At 33.4% G+C, this 24,623-nt stretch overlaps 1 protein-coding gene across 6 annotated transcripts in view; it reads right to left on the minus strand.

The window, feature by feature from the left end:
* The window catches only part of HECTD1 (HECT domain E3 ubiquitin protein ligase 1), a 94,899-nt gene that overhangs the window by 23,901 nt on the left and 46,375 nt on the right, over nt 1–24,623 (minus strand). For 4 of the 6 annotated variants that reach the window (XM_054577908.1, XM_054577909.1, XM_054577907.1 and 1 more), the window contains exons 11-26: nt 22,559–22,697; nt 22,208–22,378; nt 17,713–17,935; nt 16,931–17,194; nt 16,758–16,834; nt 15,329–15,463; nt 14,507–14,653; nt 13,425–13,519; nt 12,268–12,373; nt 9,225–9,359; nt 8,514–8,653; nt 7,934–8,257; nt 6,553–6,719; nt 6,281–6,457; nt 2,198–3,034; nt 1,294–1,515 (exon numbers count right to left, since the gene is read on the minus strand). In XM_054577908.1, the coding sequence (XP_054433883.1) occupies nt 1,294–1,515; nt 2,198–3,034; nt 6,281–6,457; nt 6,553–6,719; nt 7,934–8,257; nt 8,514–8,653; nt 9,225–9,359; nt 12,268–12,373; nt 13,425–13,519; nt 14,507–14,653; nt 15,329–15,463; nt 16,758–16,834; nt 16,931–17,194; nt 17,713–17,935; nt 22,208–22,378; nt 22,559–22,697 (3,359 nt within the window). The remainder of the gene's footprint in view (nt 1–1,293; nt 1,516–2,197; nt 3,035–6,280; nt 6,458–6,552; nt 6,720–7,933; nt 8,258–8,513; nt 8,654–9,224; nt 9,360–12,267; nt 12,374–13,424; nt 13,520–14,506; nt 14,654–15,328; nt 15,464–16,757; nt 16,835–16,930; nt 17,195–17,712; nt 17,936–22,207; nt 22,379–22,558; nt 22,698–24,623) is intronic. The other 2 variants (XM_054577911.1, XM_054577913.1) reach the window with 2 other exon arrangements.

Genomic DNA, 24,623 nt, shown 5'->3' on the forward strand with positions numbered 1-24,623 from the left:
AATAAGTAAAAGACTTTCTAAGTAAAAATTGATTTAAAAAATTCAAATGTTACCTAATTAAGGAATTATTTCCAAATGATCTCAATAATAGCTGTGATATTATGATTTATAATTAAAAAATGTATGTTTTATATTCATCTCCGTTCCAAGTACTAAGTTTCTAAAACCTCTGGAATTTCCTAAAAGATGACAACAGTAAAGGTACCTCTTATTTTTCATAACCAGAGTTGCTTTACTGAGGAGCCTTTGGAAAGCCCGTACGTAATCTAAGTATGGGGTCTGGCTGTCAACAGAACCAATCGCAATTATAGGAGAACTTTCACCCCACCCTCCAGACCTCTAGGAGGGAAGAGGGGCTGAGTTCAATCACCAATGGCTAATAATTTAATTGTGCCTAAATCATGAAGCAAGCATCCAAACAACTCCAAAGGATGAGGTTCAGAAAGCTTCCAGGATGGGGGACAAAACACAACCAAGCGGGTCCAGGAGGGTTGCCAAACTCCAAGGGGGCAGAAGTGCCTGTGCTTGGGGCCCTTTCAGACCTCAACCTATAGATCACTTCTGTTTCCTGAGTTATATCCTTTTTTTATAATAAACTGGTAATGTAAATAAAATATTTCTTAAGTGTTTTGAGCCACTCTAGCAAATGAATCTAACCCAAGGAGCTGGTTCTGGAAACTTCCAATTTATAGCCAGCCAAACAGAGATAACAACCTGGATTTGGGATTAGCTTCTGAAGGAAGCGGGCAGGGGAGTGTTACAGAACTAAGCCTTTAACTTGTGGGATCTGACACATTATCTCAGGTAAGGAACTAGTGTCAGAACTGAGTTGACTTGCAGGACACCCCAGCTAGTAGCGTCTGAGAACTGCTTGGTGTGGGAACACCTCACACAAATTTGGTAGTCGGAGGTGTCAGAAGTGAAGCATTCTGTACTCAGTAAAGGAGACAGAGAGGAGGAGAGCACAAGGAATATCAATTTACAAAAAAGTTCCTTAATTTATTACACTTCTATTCTTCTCTGATAAAGGTGTCATATATCTGTTATGGTTCTTCCAATAAAACTTCATTAATGACAAAAGGCAAAATAATATGATACACAAAAGTTCCTAGATGTCTCTTTATAATCTGGTAATTTCTTAATCGTCCCTCATAACTTTTTTCCTCTTATACGAAGATACTGTATTTGTTAAACAGAGTAATTCTTTCCTAATCAAAAGTTAAAATCCCAGCAGAAAAACATCACAAAAGCATCACTATATTAAATATCTAAATATTTTAAACTATAACTTACCATATAAGGAATACTCTGCTTCCTGACCTGTGTCACTCTCACTGGAGGTTGATGTGAGGCTGGTGGTTAGAGTATTACTTAATGACTGACCAACTGATAAAACTGTTGTTGCTGTAGCTACATTGCTGCTGCTAGTAACACTGGATGTTGACATAGTCACTGTTGATGTAGTACCAGGTGTGGTCAAATTAGGAAAACTCTGAGCACCCATAAGAGGAGAAGCTAAAGATAAAAATGAAGCAAATCAGTACAAATTGGTTGGACTGTATAAACCTTAGAAAAACTAGGTTGTATATTTAGAAAAAAGAATGAGAACATGAAATTATTAAATGGCTGAAAAGCAACAACTTTGGGAACCCAACTGAAATCCAACTAAAAATTCTCATTTTTATAGCACTATTGTTTTTCAAAAAAAATTAAACCAAGCTTTTAAAAAAAAGTGAAATAAGCAACACACTAATTCCCAGTAATATTTTCCAAGGGAACGACTTTGACCCATTAATAGCTTAAATTAGAATCATATAACTTTTAGCAGTTAATAACAATTTAGAGCCTAAGTAAAAGTTATACCAGGTGATACTCTGGTTTCAATTGACTATTTAATAGTCATTTATTTCCTCATGCAACTGTACTTAATGATTTATCATAGAGGAGTAAAAATCAGAAGTGTGTTATTGTTTTATCCTTTCAGAATAAGAGATTCTTTATCATACCTGAATTCTTTAGATATGATTCTACAGAACTTAACTTCATATTCCTGAAGTGCTAAATTTGATGGAGCTGTATCTGACATGGTTAATGATCTAGTTAAAGACTGAAGCCAGAACCCACTGAATAAGAAATTCTACTTTGCATCCCTCAGAGTGGAAAAGGCATTGGGTTCCATAAGGAAAAGCTCACTTACTTGCTGTGCTCATCACATTCCTCCCCAAAGTATTAGTGTTGTTATCACTGCTGCTTCGGCTTAGATTCATGTTGTTCGTGGCATTAGTCCGTGCTATGTTTGCCACTCTCCTTACAAAACTCTCCAAGCTAGATGTTTCTCTTGAGGATAAGTTAGGTACACTTGCACTAGAGCTCATAGGGGCCCCAGCAGCCAACAAAGAACTCACTGACAGTCTGTTACTTGCTGAGGAGCTAAGGGGTCGTTGTGAAGCTGCTTCTTTATTAGTTAACTCAGATACTGAACTAACATCAGGAGAACTAACACTAACAATTCCCATGGATATTGCACTAGACTCCCCAGGAGTACGAACAGAACTATCAGGGCCTAACTTTCTTTCAGCATTTTCACTTCCCGTTTCCGCTGTTAAGGTACTGGTGCTTGCACTGGAAGATGACCCTACATCTGTTTGAGGGACGTTTTCAGCAGATGAAAGAACAACAATTGGTTCATGGACATCAGCTCCTGAAACTATACTGTGTTCCATTACAATTTCTGATCTCCGTTCCGTTTTGGTCGAACCCAAGCTGATGTCGCTGCTACTGGCCACGCTACACACAGAACTGCTGCTTCCTTTTCTACTTGAGGAGCCTGCAGCAGCAGATGTCTTGTCTGGACAGTTGTTTTTCACCAAGCTGCTCCATGCTTGCGTTGTGCCTGAAACAGTGGATGAAACAGGTTTGGGTGATGCCACTGTATCAGGGTCGTACCCTGGTGCAAGCTTGAGGTCAAATTTTCCTTCTGCGCCCATACGGTAAGAGTTTGAGCCACCAGCATCCCAGGTGACATCAATCCAGCCTGGAAAGGGACAGGAGTTTGTGAGACCCAGCAGAAAGCAGATAGGAGCGTGTCAGACAGTAGCTCCACAATATGGGATCAGCTTTTCATCACTGTTGTACTTCTCTGACTTTCTATAGTCTCATTTAAGGTCTGCCAATTAAAATTAAATTTTTATTTTCATTTCTGTTCTTCCTGAACTGCTCGCTTTGGTGATATTTAAAAACAATGTAAGGGGCATGTTTACATTTATTGGGGTATTTTTTAAGGGGAAGAACTGTTAAAAATTGTAAAGAAAAACTGATACAAATGGTAAATTACTGCAACTTCAGCAATATAGATGAAATCTAAATAAAAGGTTTTTCTAGTTGCTAAATATGATCATGTGGTTAAATTGTTCTTTACAGAAAAAAAGTGCTGGCTTGCCATTAATTTCTGAGTTTGGGCTAAATCCTGTAATTGACAAAATATTCATATATGACTGTAGAAATTTTAGGTCACTAGCTCAAATTACACTAAGTTAGCATTTCGGTTGTGTTCTCAAAGTTCGGTGGTTACTTGGTACTCTTATGATTAAGTTTAATAAATTTGAGTAAGCACAGAAAATTTTAAAAGCAAAATTTTAAAAGTATGCTAAGCTCTTTTACTAGAACCTATATACGTGTAAAGAACTAATGAGCAAAATGATATTCAATCTATATTTACTTGTACTTGGAAAGTGATACTTATTTTTTTTAAAGCAATTAACTTCCAAAAGCAATAAAGTGTCTATTAGAAAGGAAACAAACAGAAATTTTACAATCTTATTTTAGTGTTATAAACTAACTCACTTCATGGAAAAACACATAAAAACGTTGATTTTTAGAGAATAAGTCTTTATGAAGTTTAAAAGTCCTTTAGCCACACACACACGTCCCCATGCATGTGCACATACACATGTACACACACACACACACACACACACACATGCACCAAGTTCACCATGTATATGATGAGATTCAGAGGTTCATAAGCAGTGTTGAATTACCTGTGGGGATTCTCTTTGAGCTCTTTGAGAGGGAAACTGCCCCAAATCTACATAATCTAGTTTACAAGAGATTTCAATTGCCTCAATTTATTCTTTAGGCTGAAATAACCTCTGAAGAAACAACAATTAACTATCTCTTCTGTAACATGGAAAACTGTGAGAAAGGTAAAGGTTCAAAAACATATCCCAACCCCAAATAAAAATAACATTTGCATTGTATTAATTGGTCCAAAAATACACTGATAATTTTTTTCACAGCAATTATGAAAGTTTGTAATTGTATGGTTATCTGTTTCACCAAGAAGGCGGCAGGGGGTCATACTTTGGTGCTGACCATTGTATACCTGAAGTCTAACAAAGCACCTTTATATAAGTAGGCATTCATATTTATAGAATAAATGAAAAATATCTATGTGTTGACTGGATATCCCTATCAACATATATTCTTTTTTTTTATTAAGATTTTATTTATTTACTTTTAGAGAGAGGGGAAGGGAGGGAGAAAGATGAGGAGAGAAAAACATTGATTGGTTGTCTGTCACACAACCCCAGCTGGGGACCTGGCCCACAACTCAGGCTTGTGCCCTGACCAGCAACCCTTCGGCTCACAGGCTGGCGCTCAATCCACTGAGCCATACCAGCCAGAGCAGATTCTTTAGGGGAAAAAGGGGGATTTAATTGATATAATGTAAAAAAAAAAAAAAAAAGGATTTTTTTAATGTAAGCCATTCATATTAGGCTTGAGAATGTAATTAAATTGATATCTAAGGGAAACCAAGAAAGGTTACATAATACATACTATCCATAAGTGTATAGGGACAAAATTCTAAACTTCTCTTATGCCCCCCAAAATAGATACAAAGTAGAGTTAGTGATAACTAGCCATTTTTAGGAATGGTGGGCTTAAGTATTTGAAAGCTAAGAACTTTCTCTGACATAAAAGTGCTAAAGCACAACTACCAGAAATGGCCATCCTGGTGAGCCAAAATTCTGAATCTCTACATTTGTCAGACCAGCAAAAATAAGCCTTTCTTATTTGCTAAATTCCGAATTATAAGATTCCAATTTTCCTATGCAGTTGCTTCAGCCAATTTCAGGCCAAGAAAAATGAACTGCATTCACATTTCCCTAACTAGCCTCACATACTTAAAAGCCAAAACAATTTAGGAGAACTAGAATATTAACTAAGAATCACTAAAATACCTCAAAACAAAAACATCTGAAATTTCTGAAATGAATGGTACTACTGTCACCTCAACTATTTACTAGTTTTTATGAATCTTGGCAGTTAGATATATTTTAACTCACTGTTAACATGTTACGGTAACAATGCTTTCCAATTAGGGTATGACTATATAGAGAAATGCATTTGAAAGTAATATGATTCAAGAAACAACCTTAAAAGCAATAAAATCAGAATTTAAGTAAATTAATGCCCTTATCACAAACAACATGAATATATTAAGATATTAAACGTTAGTCATTCTCCTAAGCACTGTCACTTATCCGAAGAACCCACCTCTGGTTAGGGTTTTATGCACTAATAAATCAGCCTTCCAAGTTATTTTAAAAAATTAGTCATAATAGTTGCTTCTGGGAGTTAATAGCAATTTATTAAATAGGTATGAACTTCCCTAAAATCTACAGCATCAAAAGCTAAAAATGAAATTGATTTAAACAACAATAACCACTACTAAAGTTTAAAATTCCAAAGAAAAAGCTTGTAGTCTGAGAAACACTGTGAAATATCTTACAATCTACTAATAAATGAAAAGGCTGCAATTCTTCTTGTTCTATGGCTAGTGAAAATCAGTAACTAAAAATGTTAATTCTTTATCTTCTGTGTGACTTATTATAGAGTAAAAAATCATTGCCTGATTGCTGTCAGGCTAACATGATAGAGGAAAGCATAAGAAATTAACATAAAGATAAATGAAAACTTACGAATAAACTTTAAAAAAAAGCAGAAAATGTACCTTGAGTGGATTCAACTTATACTAGCTTATTAATCACTTCAAACTATTAGCAATACGTTGAGTCAAAACGTAAGAATTTAAAATTTTCCCTTACTTCTAAATAAATGATGTTTTCCATTTTTATGTGAAATCAATAAATTAGTTCTTCCGCATAGCACTGGGACATTTGTACAATTTATAAATTATCCAAAAATAGCAAAAAAAAAAAAAATTTGTTATTTAAATACTTGATTTTTACACTACAAATGCTGAGCACCTACTCACCATTATGAAGTTCTCCAGTGACAGTGCCTTCTCCCTGTGGGCTGCCATCCTGATCTCGCCATTTCCAGTCGAGGCCTCTGATCACACGAGCCCCTGGAACCATGTATTTCAGAACCTGGGAGCGTACTAGACGTCTCTGTCTTCTAAGATTAGCTTCTGCTTCCTTAGCTGCTTTTCCTATAAGGTAAAAATGAAGAGAAACAGAAATAAAATTACTTTAGATAAATATAACCATTTTAGTAACTTAGAAAAACCTACTATCATCTCTTTACCTAGCTGATCTTCACATACTCCATTTACAGTGCCATAAAGTTCGAATCCAGACAGTGAGAGGTAGTGAGTTTGACCACTAGCATTCTTTCCCATCTGTTTAATTCTCACATGTCGCCACCCTTGTTTCTCATCCTTTGGTGGATCAAGAGGCCAGGTTGCTGTAGACCTGTGGATGTGTTAAGGAAAAAAATTGTGTTCATATTTTAAAACAGATGAAAAGATGTTTAAGGTGCAGAATATTTTTTACATAATGGAGAACTATAGGAAAAACAAATTAATTTTCATACTCAGTCAACAGTTTCTTGCACAAGAATAAAAAATGAAAGAGAAATATAGTGTCAAGAAAGTTAAATATGAAATGTTTAAATGTAAATTATTAATTTCACTCACTATATATAATTACTTATGATTAATAAAATCCAAAGAAATAAGTTTTATGAGTAACAAATGCACTTTTATGATACAAAAGATTTTTTAAATTCTTACAAAGCTTTAAATGATATATTTACATACTAATGTTAAAGCTTAAAAATATTATCTAGTAATCCTGTAAGACACTCCTTCCATATTACATCAAATGCAGAAAGTAATTTAAGAAAGTAATTTTTACACTCTATCTACCCCTCAAAATATGCCACACTGTACAATTAAAACTCATTAGAACTAAAATTTTAGAAATGTAACACTAAACTCCTGTCTTTAAAATAAGTATATATAAACTAAAATTTAGGAAAAGAGATACATAAAAATAATATAAATTAAAAAGTCAGCTATAATTCAATAACCAGCAATAAGCCATTGGTAATTTGTTGAACATTCACAAGTATTATGTGAGTATATGAAGAGTTTAGTAAAAAGCCATTTCCAGCCCTAACCAGTGTGGCTCAGTTGGTTGGGCATCATCCTGAAAAATTAAAGGTCACCGGTTCAATTCCTGGTCAGTGCACATGCCTAAGTTAATGGTTCAACCCTGGTCATGGCACATACAAGAGGCAACTGATCAATGTTTCCCTCCCTCTCTTTCTCCTTCCCCTCCTCTCTCTCTAAAAAATAATTTTTTTTAAGTTTTGCTTTTTTTTTTTACTAGTGTGCAACATATACACACATATTGCTATGTATCATTTTCTTTTTAAATAAACATGCTCAGCTTTCTACTAACGTTTAGTGTAAAGCTTTTGACAAAGTCCTGGTAAAATCAGTTTTTCAAGTTTTATAATACCTAAATTATATATATATATAAAAATACTGTCAAGTGATGTTTTTAGAAAGAAAATCTTGCTTCAGTATCTCACAAAGAAGAGAGCTCTAAGCATATACAATTACAAAAATAAACATAGCTCTTTACTGAGTTTTCCAATTCACAAAGACTCCTCAACTAACCCTGGTTCATTGAGACTGCAGTCATCAACATGGGTATAAAAAGAAGTCCAGTTCTGTCCATCTTTGGATACCTGGAAAACCCAATTTCTCAGGGCAGACCTTCCATAACCACGAGCATGACGAAGGGTATATGCTGATGGTATCACCCACAGACCCAGATCTATGGCAAACCAGGCATTTTTATCATCATTGCTATGACAATTTAAAGCTGAATTATCACGACTTAATATGTCTTCTAAGCGGCCGTAAGGTAGATTTCTTCCTTCTGATGATGTTACTACTACAAGTCCATAAGCAGCTGGATTTACCCATTCATATGCAGTTCTACACAAAAATAAGAAAATATTAGTGGTTAACAGTATTAAAATAACTGCATTTATTCATACTAGCTTTTTTCCACAGTGTCAACTTTAAAAATTCTACAATTAATAATTTTAGATCTTTCCTCATAAAAATCAGTCATAAATTTAACCTGTGAGACAAAATTCCTGAAACTATAGGATACTGAAATTTTGTTCTACTACCTAGAATTATTTTTCCAGGTGAATATTTTCACTCTACATTAAATAGAATGACTTACTTGGCATTTGTCCCAATCCAGTAAATGATTCCATTTTCATCAAAATCATGCTGGTGCCGAAATACAAAATTCTGGCCTTCTCTTAATTTTCGAACGAAAACAAATGAAGATCGGTCAAAATCATACCACTGCTTTGCTACCTAAACCAAAGAAAATACAAAAGACACTTTAATAATGCTACTGTAAAACATATTGCCCACTCTTTTCCTATCCCTTTAAAGTGTGTTTAGAATATAGTAAGTACTAATTAAACAATATTCAGGGGAAAAAACACAAAAACAGACATTTCCACAACCAAAGTACCCCACTAATAGTATCACAGAGTATTTCTTTAGTCTATTATTTCAACAGCTACAATAAAAAAAGTCTCGATTATATGATACAAAAAGCCATTTTTCTCTTATCAGATTTTATACATCTTAATAGCTACATATTATTCAATTAATTAAAATAATTATCGGATATTCCTTTATTAATTGGCATTAAGGTTTTGTCCACTATTTTAGCACTACAAATAATTTTAATAAACATCTTTATGAAGAAACCATTTATAATGTATAAAGATTATTTTCTTAAATAAATTCCTAAATATGAAATTACGAGATCAAACTATATTACCATAACTCTGCATGCATACTTCCCAAATTACTTTTATAAAGGGTTAAACCGCAGTAGAGAACAGTTATTTCACCATGCCTATGCAGAGCTCACCATTTTTAAGAGGTACTGTTCCAAAGATTCAACGGTAGCTAAGGGTTCCATCTTTAACATCCTGCCAGTCCTGTCTATCAATGCAGTTTCGCCAGGGGCACGCTCCAACCGAAACCTTAATCTTCTTGTAAGTATCTACACAGAAGTGATCAAAATGCTTCAGAAAACACCTCGCATTTTCTTACAATTATTGAAAAAAAAGGACTGTTACATGAACATAATAATTCAAATTTATAAAGTATAACTATAAAGGATCAATATCTGTTTTCTAGTAAATGTTTTTTAAAGGTCCTCTGAAGAAGTGATATTGGCTTTCAAGAAAGGAACAAAGTTAACTACACAGCCCTGCTCAGTGGGTTGGGCATTATCTTACGAAGTCAAAGGTCACTGGTTCAATTCCTAGTGGGGGCACATTCTCAGGTTGTGGGTGGTGAGAGGCAACCGATCTGGATGTCTCTCTCATACACTGATGTTTCTCTCCCCCTTTCCCTTCCCCTCTCTCTAAAAACAAATTTTTAAAAATCTTTTAAAAACTAAAAATTAAAAATAATAAAATTCTTAACAACCTCAAATATATTGGGTTGGCCAAAAAGTCCATTTAGTTTTTTTCCTTAAATAAAAGATACATTTTTCATTTTCACCAATACTTTACTGATTTGGATATTTTTTGTATGTCAGCTCTTTCCTGCATGGTATATAACACTGACTGCTCTCAATTAATGTCACGATTTGATCACTATCTACTTCAACTGGTCTATCCGACCATGGAGCACCGTCCAGTGAGAAATCTCCAGTATAAAATTTTGCAAACCACTTTTGACATGTTCCATCCATCAGTCATAGCACCTTCTCAATAGACTGCACAAATCTTCTTTTGCATTTCAGTTGCATTTTTACGTTTCTTGAAACAATAAACCATAACATGCCAAAAATGTTGCATATTTTCTTCTATCTTCAATATTAGAATGGCTATACAAAAATTCACCAATTTTGATGCTTTTTTAAATGCACATTGATATGACAGCTGTCACAATATAATCTAACAAAATTGTTTTGAATGAAGTTAAAGACAACTAAGCACTATTAAAGCCATCTTATGGAAAAAAACAAACGAACGTTTGGGCTAATTCAATACTTCCATGGTATAAAACACTTTAAGAGAAGTATTACATCTTTAATTTAAAACTTGTATTTTTCCAGTTGTTATGAAAAGCACTAATTAGCTTATTCCTTTAAAACCAGAATATATTAAATAATCTATGGGTAACAAACTTTTGTTAGTTTACACAGAGGAAAGGGCAAAGAGGGAGCCAGGGAGGAAGGGAAAGGGGGAGGAGGGAAGAGAGAGAGAGAGAGAAACATCAAACTGGTGTTCCACTTATTTACATATCCATTGCTTAATTCTTTCAAGTGCCCTGACAGGGAACAAACCACAACCTTGATGTATTGGGACAACGATCTAACCCAGGGGTCCCCAACCCTGGGCTGTGGACCAGTTCCAGTCCCCGAGGTAAGCTTGCCAGAGCTCCGCTTCCTGTCTCCTCCCCGCTACCTTCCCACCCAGAGCACAGGAGGTGAGCAGCAGCCAGTGAAGCTTGCCTGCGTTCAGCCTCCTGACCGCTCCCAACTCCCCCCATGCCTGAACTCCAGCTCCTATAACCCCTACACCACCGTCCTTGGAAAAGTGGGTCCTTGGTGCCAACAAGATTGGGGGCCTCTGCTCTAACCAATTGAACGACCTGACCAGGGTCCTAAACTTTTAAAAATACAAGATAGCTTCCAATCCAGTAAGTCTTAGTAAGCAAGAAGTAGGAGACTAGCAATGTGAGGTAGCTTCATTTCTGTATAAATCTTAACTAATTCTGATAGACACACAGTCAAATATTTTTATGTGCATCTGGATAGCATTTTAGGCTGTGAAATTACCAGAGGGCACATTCCTAGCCTTCCTGTCTTTGTATTGTGTGATCTCCTAAAATGAAAAGTACATAATAAAAGGTGTTGGTGCTCCTAGAACTGTAGAAGCAGAGGAAGTTTTCCAGTCTTTGAGACTAATTTCTACTTCACTCGCTTATCAAAGATAGAGTCATAAAAAGGATGGACCACAAAACCCACTTGCTTCTATCATTCTGTCTGAAATGAAATACAGTAGACCTCAACATCTTGTTTACTATATACTCAATGTGAAGAGCACTAACGACACTGTAACTTTCTGGACAAACTCTCTACCCTGCGAGTCTAGTGACTTCTACAGTATTATTGAGTTCTTGGGGGTATGGCAAGTTTTTACCTTGAGTATTATTTTGTCAAATATAAATTCTTGGTCCCTTATTAAAGACAATATTTAAAAGAAATTATTTCATGCAGTATAATACAGAATAGTCTGTGCAAATGCAAGATTCAAGGCCAAAGGACCTACTAGGAAATACTTAAAGTAACCCATAGAAGACATAATGAAGCTATTAACAGTAAGAATATTTGTTTTGTCTGTTCATATCTGGATCACAGTTGCTAATAAAAGAGTAATTAAATCAACAAATGAGAATGTTAACCAAATAACATTTAGGAAGAAACAGGTTTTTTATAAACACCGATGATAATGATAGATTTCTGAAAGGATCAATAGGAATAGCTAAGGAAGGCAATCAGGCTCTAACAAATAACACACAGAATGCAAGAAAAAGAATTATGCTCACATATTGACACATAGAGACGAAGGGACATAACTCATAATTCTAGAACAAAAGGACCCTTTTTTCTACTTTTCCACAGATAAAGTGTCTTTTGCCACTTATGACCTACCATAAATAAATATGATTACAATAAATATTTTATTGAAAATCCACAGCAATTTGATTAAATAAAATTGAAATGCCAATACATTCAAAAGTCTTTAAAAAGAATAATCCAATGGCATTAAAGTCTTTAATAATTAAGCAGAATCATTATTTAACACAATATTAAAGTTTTTATTTTTTAAAAAAGTATAAGACTGCTCCTAAAGGCATTCAGCAATAATAGTGACTGCATTTTTCATGGTTACCTGGAGGTTGTATGTAGAACCTGGTGTATCATACAAATGGAGAGGTAGACGTTCAATAGATTCTAGTACAGCTATTAACTTTCGAATTAATGCAACTGCTGGTCGGCTATGAAAAAAATAATTGTTAAAGAATTTTTATATAATTTCATGTAAATTCATACAGAAAAAGTTTATACTTAACCAACCTCATATAGATCTCTAACTTTCTTATGAGTGCAAAGAGAAGTTTAATTTTGCATTACATTACATCTAAGTAAAAACTAAGATACTCTCGTAACTCAATTTCCTTCAGAATATCGCCTTTTTCTTGTAAAACTTTTATCCATTGCAAAATGGATATATAATTAATTCTTTAAAGTTTAAAAAAATTCTACTGTATTTGACATATATATAGAAGGATATATAAAACAGAAAAGTTTTAGAAATTATAGTATTTGTTGGCAAGATAACACTGATATAATGTTTCTGGAAAATAACTTGACAATTTGTATCAAACTTTAAAAATAATCTACCACGTTTAACTCAGTAACATCACTTAAAGGATTTTATGTAATAAGATGTTTCCACTGAGAGAAGTATTTGTTAATATTAAATTAATTTGCAAAGAGTAAAAATTTTAATATAATATTCAAATTATTATACAATCATTAAGTGAAATATGCACTCATTTAAAATGGTATTTAAAATTAATAAATTTGAACTTCAATTATTTTTAAAATTTACATTCAACATTAAATAACATAGTAAAATGAAATGTCATCAACCCATCACCAGTTTCAACTATTATCTACTAATAACCAATGAATTTCTATCCACATCCCCACCCATTTCTCTCCTTCCTATATATTTTGAAGAAAATGCCAGAGAACAAATCATTTTGTCTAGAAATATTCTGAGTATGTACTTCTAGAAAACAAAAATTCTTAAAATACAAAAATCACATAATTATCACACCTAAAAAATAATGAATACTTAATATCATCAAATATTTAATCAGTGTTCAAGACTTCCAATTGTAACTTAAATTTGCTTTAAAAATCTTGTCTTTATTGAATAAAAATTTCCTATTTTGTGTATAAATACTATTAGATTCTATTTTAAAGTACGTATATTGCAAACACTGCAAATATCAAATTAAAAGAAATATGGCTATTTACCTTTCATCATCTTCATTTTCACTAAAGGCTGTTTTAAAAACATTTATTCTTTCTATCAGTTGACTACAGTCTTGTTTCACATCTAAATCCATACTCTAAAGAAACCAAAAAGGAGAAAGTACAAAAAAAAAGCTTTAAGACTGTTACTAAAATTATCAAAACACATGCTACAAAGGTGGATATTAATATTTATAAAATGATCATTATAATCTAATTGAAATCATTATTTTCTTTCCATTAAAATTCTTCTTACTCTGGCTGGTGTGGGTCAGTGGACTGATTGCTGGCTTGTGAACCAAAAGGTTGCCAGTTCGATTCCAAGTCAGGGCACAGGCCTGGGTTGTGGGCCAGGTCCCCGGTGGAGGATGCACAAGAGGCAACTACACATTGATGTTTCTTTCCCTCTCTTTCTCATTCCCCTCCCCTCTCTCTAAATATAAATAATAAATCTTTTTAAAAACAAAACAGCAACTTCATAGACATTACTGTGATATAGCAATATAATTTTAATAAGTGGAAATAAATGCAAATGATAAAGTTAATAAAGATATGAGGTGACTGAAGTTAAAGTAAATCTTCAGAGTGTATCACTACATGCAATGATTAAGATCAAGTAATTTAAACAGCCAAGAGAACTAAAATAAAGACAAACCTTTCTCTTTCCATAGTTCTGTTATAATTTGTTAAAATAAGTATACATGTTGTTCCATTAAAATAAAGGAAAATTTTTATCACAATAATGAAATTTAGGTATTTAAGAAGGTCTTAGGACTAATTCGTTTTTAATAAGGAAATTAGAGCATAATATTAAATCTTAGGCTAAAGTATTTTATTCAACAAAATCTTGAACAAATAATGGGATAACACAAACATCTAAAACTCAATTACTTAATCAATTGGCTCAAATTAATAATGCAACTTCAAGTAGAGGCTGAAGAAATTATAAATATTAATATTTATTACTCAGCTTTTATAATTTAATATTTCTTGACAAAACAAAGTAAATATCACTCTGCCAAAGGGGTAGCCAAAAATGATTTTTGAAACTATATACTTTGTTCTGTACTATTTAATAAACTTACGTTGTTTAAAACAGTAAGAAGTGCTTGCACCAAGCCGCTACTGCACATTTCATATGGTGAAATTGTGTTTTCATCCTTCAAAAGTACAATTAGATTTTCTAAAGCTGTCTTCATTAAATCTCTCCAAGTGTTTTCACTCTCAATACACTAAAAGAAAAAAAAATTTTAATGACAATCAAAAAAAGTAAAAGGTCTTTATATACTTATCAGAACATCAATTACCATGAAAGTAAATTAGAAATTAAGTAAAATTAAGAAGTTCAAATTATTAAGGCAAATTATCTCTAACCAGAGTCAGCAAGCTTTTTTCGTAAAGGGTAGATAGCAAATACTTTAGCCTTTACAGGCCATGTCTCTCCATCAACTCAGCTGTTGTAGCTACCAAAGCAGTCAGGCAATACAGGGGTGGGCAAAAGTAGGTTTACAGTTGTGGAGACCACAAAACACAATTTATTCTTGTATTATTGTTTATTAATTATTGTAGTATTTAATTTGTATTACAGTTGTAAACCTACCTTTTCCTGTCCTGTATATAAGTGAATAAGCATAGTATAAACAATAAAACTACTTATGGACACTGATAATACATTCTTATATAATTTTCATGTTATCATGAATTATTATTCTCACTTTTGTTTTCAACCATTTAAAAATATAAAAAATTATTCTTATCTCACAAAGTCATACAAAAATAAGTGATAGAACAAATTTAGCTCCTGGGTATAATTTGCTGACCCCTAATCAATACCCATAATACAAAGAATAAAGGGGAAAAACTAAACCAAGATCACTGCGTGTCATAAAATCCAGAGGCTAACATACTTGTCTATTTGTATGAAGTTCCCAAGATGACTCTAACTGAGTTGCTATGTTTCTGAGTGTTACCACCACTCCACGAGGCATGCTTTCAACGGCTTTAAAGTGGTCGTCATATAAATCACGAGCCATAGTTCGTACCTGTCAAAATTGAAATAACAAATGTAAATTTCCACTACAATTAATACTTCTACCAAATATTCCCATACTCACACATACACACACACACACGCAACTTTTATAATTAAGATGTTTGTCCCATTATCAACTTCCAAAAAATGGTATAATTTTTATTCATATATGTCAAAAGATTCTAAAGTTTACGAAACTACTCTAGATTTTAGCAGTGTCAAACAAAAGAACTCATAATTTCAATTTTGATTATTCAAACTTTGTATCATATACTAAAACAGGACTTACTCCACTTAAACTAAATTTAACAACCTGTAAAAAATATTTTGCCTTTTTTTAAAAGATTTTATTTATTTACTTTTAGAGAAAAGAGAAGGGAAGGAGAAAGACAGGAAGAAAACATCGATGTGCAAGAGAAACATTGATCAGTTGCTTCTCACACGCCCCTAGCTGGGACCTGGCCCGCAAACCAGGCATGTGCCATGACTGGGAACCGAACAGATCTTTCAGTTTGCAAGCTGGCATTCAATACACTGAGCCACACCAGCCAGGGCTCCCCAGGATTTTTACCTCTACATCCAACCAAGTGTATATGGAAAACAGCATTTTCAATGCACAGTTAGGAATCTGCTGATTTAGCACCTAACTAAATACATGCACTGTTCTACTCCATATCATATAAGTGACTTGAACATCCTGGGTCTTGAAATCAATCCCCCACAGATACAAAGAGACAACTGAGTTTTGAGGGAGTCAAAAGTTACATGCAAATTACCCTTACTGGCATGGCTCAGTGGGTTGGGTATCATCCTGTAAACGAAAAGGTCACTGGCTCGATTCCTAGTCATGGCACATGTATGGGTTGCGGGCCAGGTCATGGGCCCAATCACAGTACACGTCTGGGTTGCCCCAGTTGGCAATCCATCATATGTCAATGTTTCTCTCCCTCTCTTCCTCCCTCCCTCCTCCCCCCAATCTCTAAAAATAAATAAGATTTTTTTTAAAAAGTTGTACATGAATTTTTGACTGCACAAGGGGCCAGCGTCAAATCCCCCACATTGTTCAATAGTCTACTGCAGAAAAATTATAAGTACGGTAAATGTATATACACTGTGGTAAATGTACATATATATATTGCGGGAAATAGAACAATAAGCACAGAAAAAAAGAAAGCTGTATGTTGGATTAGAGCAGCTTTGTTATATGGCTCAATTTTTTAAATGCTTAGAATCTACCATGGAAAACTTAACATGTCAGTATAAAAGAGTTGAAAAACAAAAATAAGCAAAACCCAAAACTTTACCTTTTGCTTCGTTTTTTCTAACTTAGATTTCAGCTTTCTGCCTCTTTTGCCAGTCCAGCCAGTCACAAATTCCGAACCTTATTTTTTTTTAAAAAAAAGGACATTTCACACGACATTTATTATTGCGATTTAACACATTCACTTATTATTATCTGCTAAACTTACATACTTACCCAGAGATGTTTCTGCAGTAAATGAATGTTTGGTTCCTCTATTAGATTCAAATACAAAGCCAGGTAAATCTTCTTTCAATATTGTTGCTTGCTGACCATCTGAGTTGTGAATTGCAATTTCTCCTTCTTTCAAACATGTTAGTGACCAATTCCCTACAGTGAGTTTAGTGGGTCCCGGTGCTGAGAGTATAGGTTGACTTGAAGTAGATGGTTTTACTTGGCCTCGAGCTCTTTGTAACTTCTCTAAGAATTCACTTCTGCTTTCTATAAAGACAAAAATGTTGATTTAAAACCTCATTCCTTTCATATATTCCTGTTTTTTCTTAAACAAAAACTACCCACTGGAATATCAATCTTATTTTCAAAAAATTAATTAGCAGAGTTTGTTTCTTTGGTATACCCTGACTGGTTTGATAAATTTACGTTCAGGCATAAAAGCAATCCTACAACCACAATTTTTAAGGTGTAAGGCTTTTGAGAAGAGTTATAACTTGAGACAGCATCACATTAAGTGCAATTCATCATTATAAGACAAAACACAGCTTTACCTAAACAACTGGAGAGATAAAAGTAGATACAGTACTATTTCTTCTCATACACTAAGAAGGCATTTATTAAATGCTTTCATAATACAATTTTTCTCTGTTGTTATTAAAGAAGCTAGCTCTATTATCACAAGGATATACTATTTCTATGACAATGACAGCAAAAATATGAACAAAAAAACAAATTATCAAAACTTCAGAAGCTAGTAAAACATTTTAATAGAAACAAAATATTACCTGAACTATCTGATCCACCTTCAGGACTACCACTTGAATACATGGTGGCAAGTTTTCCATCCAAGATAAATCTGAACCATCCATTACTTCCATTAGATAACTCCAAGGCTGCTGCATCACTCCATATATATAAGCAATCTCTTCCCCTAATGATTGACCAGTCTCTCCAATGATATGGTTTACCTTGCTGCAATTCTTTAGCATCTTCCTGTGGTTCATCTTCCTAAATATGTATAAGTTTTCAATGAAATGTGAAAAATAATTGATTTTCCAAATATTCATAAGTATGTTTAAAACACAAACATGAATCAAACTGGCAATTAAAAACATCCTGAAAATAAGTCAGTTACCTATAGTTTAATATGTATTCTGATTCAACTAATCACCTATTACTAAATCTTACAAAATAAGTCCTAAAAATGTTAAGAAATTTATATAAACAATGACCTATGTTATAGTATTTCCCAGTGCACTGGAAAAGATGACCAATGGATTAGGTCTACTCCACCTCTCTGGGCCTAATTGATTATTTGTAAAAAAAATATATGTTTAGACTAGGTAAATGGTATCTAAACCCAGCAGAAACACCAGAGAAGTTCCTAAGAATAAACTGCAGGGCACACCCTTAGCCAAGTGAACCAAATATACTAGGTTATTCCTATGATCATAAAAATCTTTTAATTAGAGCACTGTAAAAAAAAAACAAAAACAAAAAAAACTTGTAAATACTGTTTTCTAACCTAGAATCCTGAAACATTTTTATTTTGCTGACATTTAAAAATATTGAGAATCTTCATCATAAACATATATAAATTTGACATGTGTGCAGACATGCATATGGGTAAAATACTTTAAAATTTTATACAGATTTAACTTAAAAAATAAGTATTTCATGTGATTTTTTTTCCTGAAGTAGCTTATAACACTAAAATAAGATCATAAAATATGGATAATTTCTATAAATGTAAGTATCTATGCCTCAGGCCATGACAAACTAACAAGGACCAAGACTTAACCACCCACTGTAAACAATAAAAACTAGACAAAATATAGGAAAGTGTTTTTCAAACACTGAGTAACAAAGGACTGTGATTCTCCAAAAAATGAAAACAAACATGGTAAACTCCTTACATCCAGACAGAATTTTCTGGCTAAGGTCTTCAGAAGAGGAAACACAAGGTTCAACAATATTAGTTGAGGAAACGGAGATCTGTGTATGAAGAGACTAAGGCAAATGGAATATGTGAAGACTAAGTTTAGGATGAGGGAGTCAAGCAATAAAAGCCTCTAGAAATCTACAAAGTGTCACCATAAGTATTTAAACCACTCACATATAGGGCTGAGCAAAGCACAACTGAAAAAATGTAAACTGAACAATTCCCAGAGAGCACGTAAGATGATCAGATACTTGCATTCCAAACAGCCAGAGTGGACAATCCTTACACAATAGTTGAAAAGTTTCCAAATTTGACAAATATCATAAGCCCACAGATCAAGAAAATTAAACAATCTTGAGCAGGGATAAACACCTACATATGCATGCACACACATATACACCAAACACGGCAAAGCATATCAAACTCAAATTGCTAAAATAACAGTGATAAAATCTTTAAAAAGCCAGATGATATAAAGTTATATACAAAGGAACTAATGGGAATTATAGCAAACTTCTCTATTAGGGACTATGAATATCAGGTGACAATGGAGGTTCTCTTAATGTTCTGGAAAATGATAATCCAAGAGTTCTTTAGCACTGAAAACACTCATCAAAATGAAAGCCGAATTAAAATATTTTCATACAAAAAAAAATCTGAGGGAACTTTATGGTATGCCTTTTTCTTTTCTAAACAATATATTTTGAAGAGCAAAAGTTTAATTTTACTTAAGTACAATTCATTGACTTTTTTGTTCTTTATACTATAACCTTTAATGCCCTATTTAAGAAATCTTTGTCAAGCTCAAAGTCATTAAGATTTTCTTCTTTCTCCTCTGTAAGTTTTACAATGTTAGCCCATACATTTTGGCCTATAGTTTATTTTCTGTTAATTTTTGTATATGGTGTATATGATAAGGGTCAATATTTCATTTGTTTGTATTAGCTATCCACTTCTGCAAGCATTTTTAAAATTTTTATTGAATTTATTGGCATGACATTGTTTAATAAAATTATTAAGATTTCAAGTATACAATTCTGTAACACATCATCTGTACACTGTATTGTGTGTTTACCACCCTAAGTCAAGTCTCCTTCCATCACATTTTATCCCCCTTTTACCCTCTTCTACCTTCTTCTCCCTTGCCCACCCCCTTTCCCTCTGGTAATCACCATACATACTGCTGCCTGTGTCTATTAATGTCTTGTTTTGTGGGGGGGTTTTATGCTTAATCCCTACACCTATTTGACCCAGCCCCCATTCAAGCATTTTTTAAGGAAATAAATCATCCTTTCCTGATTGAATTGCCTTAGCACTTTGGCTGAAAATCAACTGACCATATATACAAGGGTTGGCAAAAGTAGGTTTACAGTTGTATGTAAAAGTTTATTCTTGTAGTATTATTTATTAATCATTGAATTATTTTCCATATGAACACCTGTAAACTTACTTTTCCCCACCTTTGCATGTGTGTCATTAATCTATCTTACACTACTACCACACTTTCTTGATTACAATAGCTTTGCAATAAGATTTGAAAACCACTAATGTATGTCCTTCAACTTGGATACTTTTCAAGGTAGCTTTGGCTACTGTAAGTCCCTTGCATTTCCATTTAAGTGTTAGAATCTGCTTATTAATTTCTACAAAATGTCTGCTAGAATGTGTAATCTATTTCTTGAGTGTACCAATTCCAGAGGCATGAACCCAGCCATCACCGTGCCTATTTAGGAAACACAAACACACACATATTCTCTCTCTGTCTTACCCTTTCAGGATTCTACAATTAAAACCCATAATCCAACATCCTCTCAAATATATCACTATTTGCCTTGACTGATGTAGCTCAGTGGGCTGAGCATCATCCTGCAAACCAAAAGGTCACTGGTTCAATTCCCAGTCAGGGCACCTGCCTGGGTTGTAGGGCCATGTTCCCAGGTGGGGACATGCAGGACACAACCAACCTATGTTTCTCTCACACATCAATATTTCTCTTCCTCTTTCTCACTCCACTCCCCTCTCTCTAAACATAAATCAATAAAATCTTTTAAAAATATTATCACTATGCTGTCACTAATATATAGTAAGCATTCATTAAATGTTAGGACTAAATCATTGTTGGCAATCAGTAGAGACAGATAAAGTATATTTTAAATTTGTAATCTAAGGCAAGAATTACCAATGAATACTGAAACTAGACGGTAAAGGTTTAATGAGGAATAGCATATTTAAAATAATCTCAGATTATCTCCCCACAAATTACTTATTAATTACAAAAGAAAAAAAGAGTGACTTTTCCCTGGCTGGTGTGGCTCAGTGGCTTGAGTGCCAGCCTGCAAACCAAAGGGTCGCTGGTTCGATTCCCAGTCAGGGCACATGCCTGGGTTGCCGGTCAGATCCCCCATAAGAGGCATGTGAAAGGCAACGACACACTGATGTTTCTCTCTCTCTTTCTCTCTCCCTTCCCCTCTGTCTAAAAATAAATAAATAAAATCTTTTAAGAAAAAGGAGTGATTTTATTATAGAGAAACCTGGCAGAGGCCAACATAATCAAGTGATCCAAATTAACATTATTAGCAAGACAGTAAAAAGACATCATGGGCCACTGAGAAGGCACATTAAGTACCGAAAAGAACATAACAACACCTTATAGTCTGCCTGCTAGAAACACATAATCTGAATCTAATGAAGAAACATGGTACATATAAAAACCATGTTTCCAAGAGGCCATTATCCAAACTAAGTGGTCTGTCCTCTTCACAAATGCCAAGGCTATGAAAGAAAAAGAAAGGCTGAGAATCTGTTGCAGCTTTTCAGGAATATGATAACTAAATGTAATTATGTTCTCCGGTATGGGATTCTAGATCAGAAAGAAAAAAAATGTTATTAAGGACAATAGCAAATTTGAGTATTATCTCTGGATTAGATACAGTTTTAAATAAATATTAAATTTCCTAATTTTGATAATTATACTATAATTGAATAAGAGAATGTCTTGGGTTTTTGGTGAAGTTTTTAGGTGTAAAAGGGTACTACATATCAAGCTTCTGTCAAATATTTTTTAAATGTACACATACACACACATGAATGTCTGCAAATGATAAAGCAAATGGACAAAATGTCAATGATTAGTGAATCTGCATAGAGGATACTCTAATATTCTTTATTTGCAGCTTTTCTCTACATTTTAATTATCAATATTTTCTAAATTAACCAAATTTTTAAAAATATAGTACTAGTTCATATTGCCATTATTTTGCCAAAACCCACTGTAAACTGGAACTAGATTTCCTCAAACAAACCTTATTCCTGATAGCACTCCAATTAGGACCACTCACTTTTTCTGGTTTTGATTCCTCTTCATTCTCATCATCTGAGGAAGGACCAGCCAAAGATGACACTTTGCTAATTACACCAAGTCTGGCTAGCTGATCCAAGAAAATATCGCCACCTTTATCTACTAAATCCCTTATGATCTGCAAAGCCAACAAGTGGCCATCATCATCATCCTGGGGGGAGAAAAAAAGGAAATTAGAAAAAATTATAAAAATAAGTTTAGTTGCCTGGAGTAGAAAAATGCAGTAATTTGCACAGAAAAAAATGACTTGCTGAAATTGGGACAAACAAATTATTTTACAGACATTACCTAAGGGGAATCTATAGGAGCTTCAAAAAAGATATAAACTGACCTCTTGATCAAGGACAGTTGCAGTGATTTCCACAAGTACTGTAGGCAAATTGTGACCAACATCAGAATCACAAACTTCTTTTAACAATGCTTCAGAGCAAAAATGAATCATTTTTCGAATCAGAGCAAGACTTGCTTTCCTTGAAAAGTAAAAGAATTTTAGGAAGTCATAAGAAGCTAAAATAAAACAAAATGCAACTACACATTAATGAAACCTAAAATATCTAATATTAGGTTTTATAAGCTTTGCTAAAACCTACTCTTTCTTAATAAAATACAAAAAAATAAGACAGTATTTTCTTATTTTTTAGGTAATTTCATTTATTTCCTAATATTAATGTACTGAGCTCATCAAAACTGAAATCATTTTTATAATTTTCTTAAACGTGCTATTCCATTTTATATTTAACCAGCACGACTGTTAACATGCCATGATAATTTCAAAAACTCAAGTAAAAAGCAATGCAATTACTGCTAAGAAAATAAGTGGTATAAACTGGAACTAACCTAAAATTTCCCATAACCCAAAATATAAGGCTCTAACAATTTATAATACCTGGTAACTTATATGAAAATCAAATTTTGAATTAAGCATCTTTGTCCTTTGTCATATTTTACAGCCATGTTCATTAAAACTATATTCTCATATAAATAAGAGATCCTAGAAATCCCATGCCCTAAAATGTCCCCAGTTAACCACCTGGTATGCCTTCTTCTATTTATCCACAGTTTTGCTTAGAACATTGGAGACACTCAGTCACACAAACTAACCTCTATTTTATAACAAGCAACCTGTTCTTTTAAAATAAACACATTCCCACACATTTATAGACTAAGAGGAGACTTGTCTATTACATAAAAGCTTTTATTACATATTTTATAGTATGCTAGACACCAAAATGTTGGTATTATTACCCTTGAGGTGACTTCCACAGGAAGAATGTAGAAGCAAAAATCACTACTGATGTTCAAGAGAGGCATGTGACACAGCTGTATTTCTACAGCATGTGATCTCTATTTTATATACTTTGTAACACTCTTTAGGGAGAGAGGCTGGTAAAGGGTTAGGGTGAGGGTTAGTCTTCACTGAACAACAACTCTAAATAGGTTTTGTGACTTCAAGCAAAATGACATGTAATAGGCTAACTGATATAAAAGAGTTAAGTTCCTACAGCATCTCATCAACATTCTATCTAAACAATGCTGAATAACATTCTTCTAGGACCTGCTACACAAACATTCAGCTACGAAGATAAATAAGGTCTGAGGATCTAATGTAAAACACGGTGACTATAGTTGATAACACTGTATTATTGTGTAATTAAAATCTGCTGAGAACTTAAAATGTCCTCACCTCCCCCAAAAAAGATAAATGTGAGGTGATGCATGTGTAAATGAACTAGATGAGGGAATCCTTTCACAATGTATAGGTATATATATCAAGCTACCAAGACATACACTATAAATATCTCACAATTTTGTATGTCAATTATACCTCAATATAGCTGGAAGGACAAATAAAGCTGTTAACAGCTTATATTATCACTAGATATACTACAATATTGTTACATTTTTTAAAAAGTTTCTTAAATAATGTGTGAAAATGACATTAAATCTTTTTTTTTAATATTTTGTTTTTTACTAGTAGGGAATAGATTTTTCCATATTAGTTTTTGCTATGTGTTCTCTTGAGCATTGTACGATGATGTCATTGGCTGATTTACTTAAATTGGCTCCCATATATTTATCAAAAATTTGTATGTGCTCTTTGTATAATAAAGATACTATCCCTTGGTCACACTCTCATGCTAACAAACACCAATCTACTAGCATATTTATTTGGATTAAGAGTTTATATTTATGGTACTTTTATGGATGTGATTAATATTGTTTCTGATATATAGTTCCATATTTTTTACATAAAATAATTTTAAAATGACAAGACTAACAAGAACAAGCTCTGAAAGTTCATTCTATCAAGTTATGATAAAGATTTAAATTATTTTCTTTTTGTTTTCCTAAGGTTTTATTTTTTTACATGTTAATCCAATTTGAATTTGTTCAAA

The sequence above is a fragment of the Pteronotus mesoamericanus genome, unplaced genomic scaffold, assembly GCF_021234165.1.
Source record: "Pteronotus mesoamericanus isolate MK-2021 breed Mesoamerican mustached bat unplaced genomic scaffold, CSHL_Meso_final contig_46, whole genome shotgun sequence".
Taxonomy (NCBI): domain Eukaryota; kingdom Metazoa; phylum Chordata; class Mammalia; order Chiroptera; family Mormoopidae; genus Pteronotus; species Pteronotus mesoamericanus.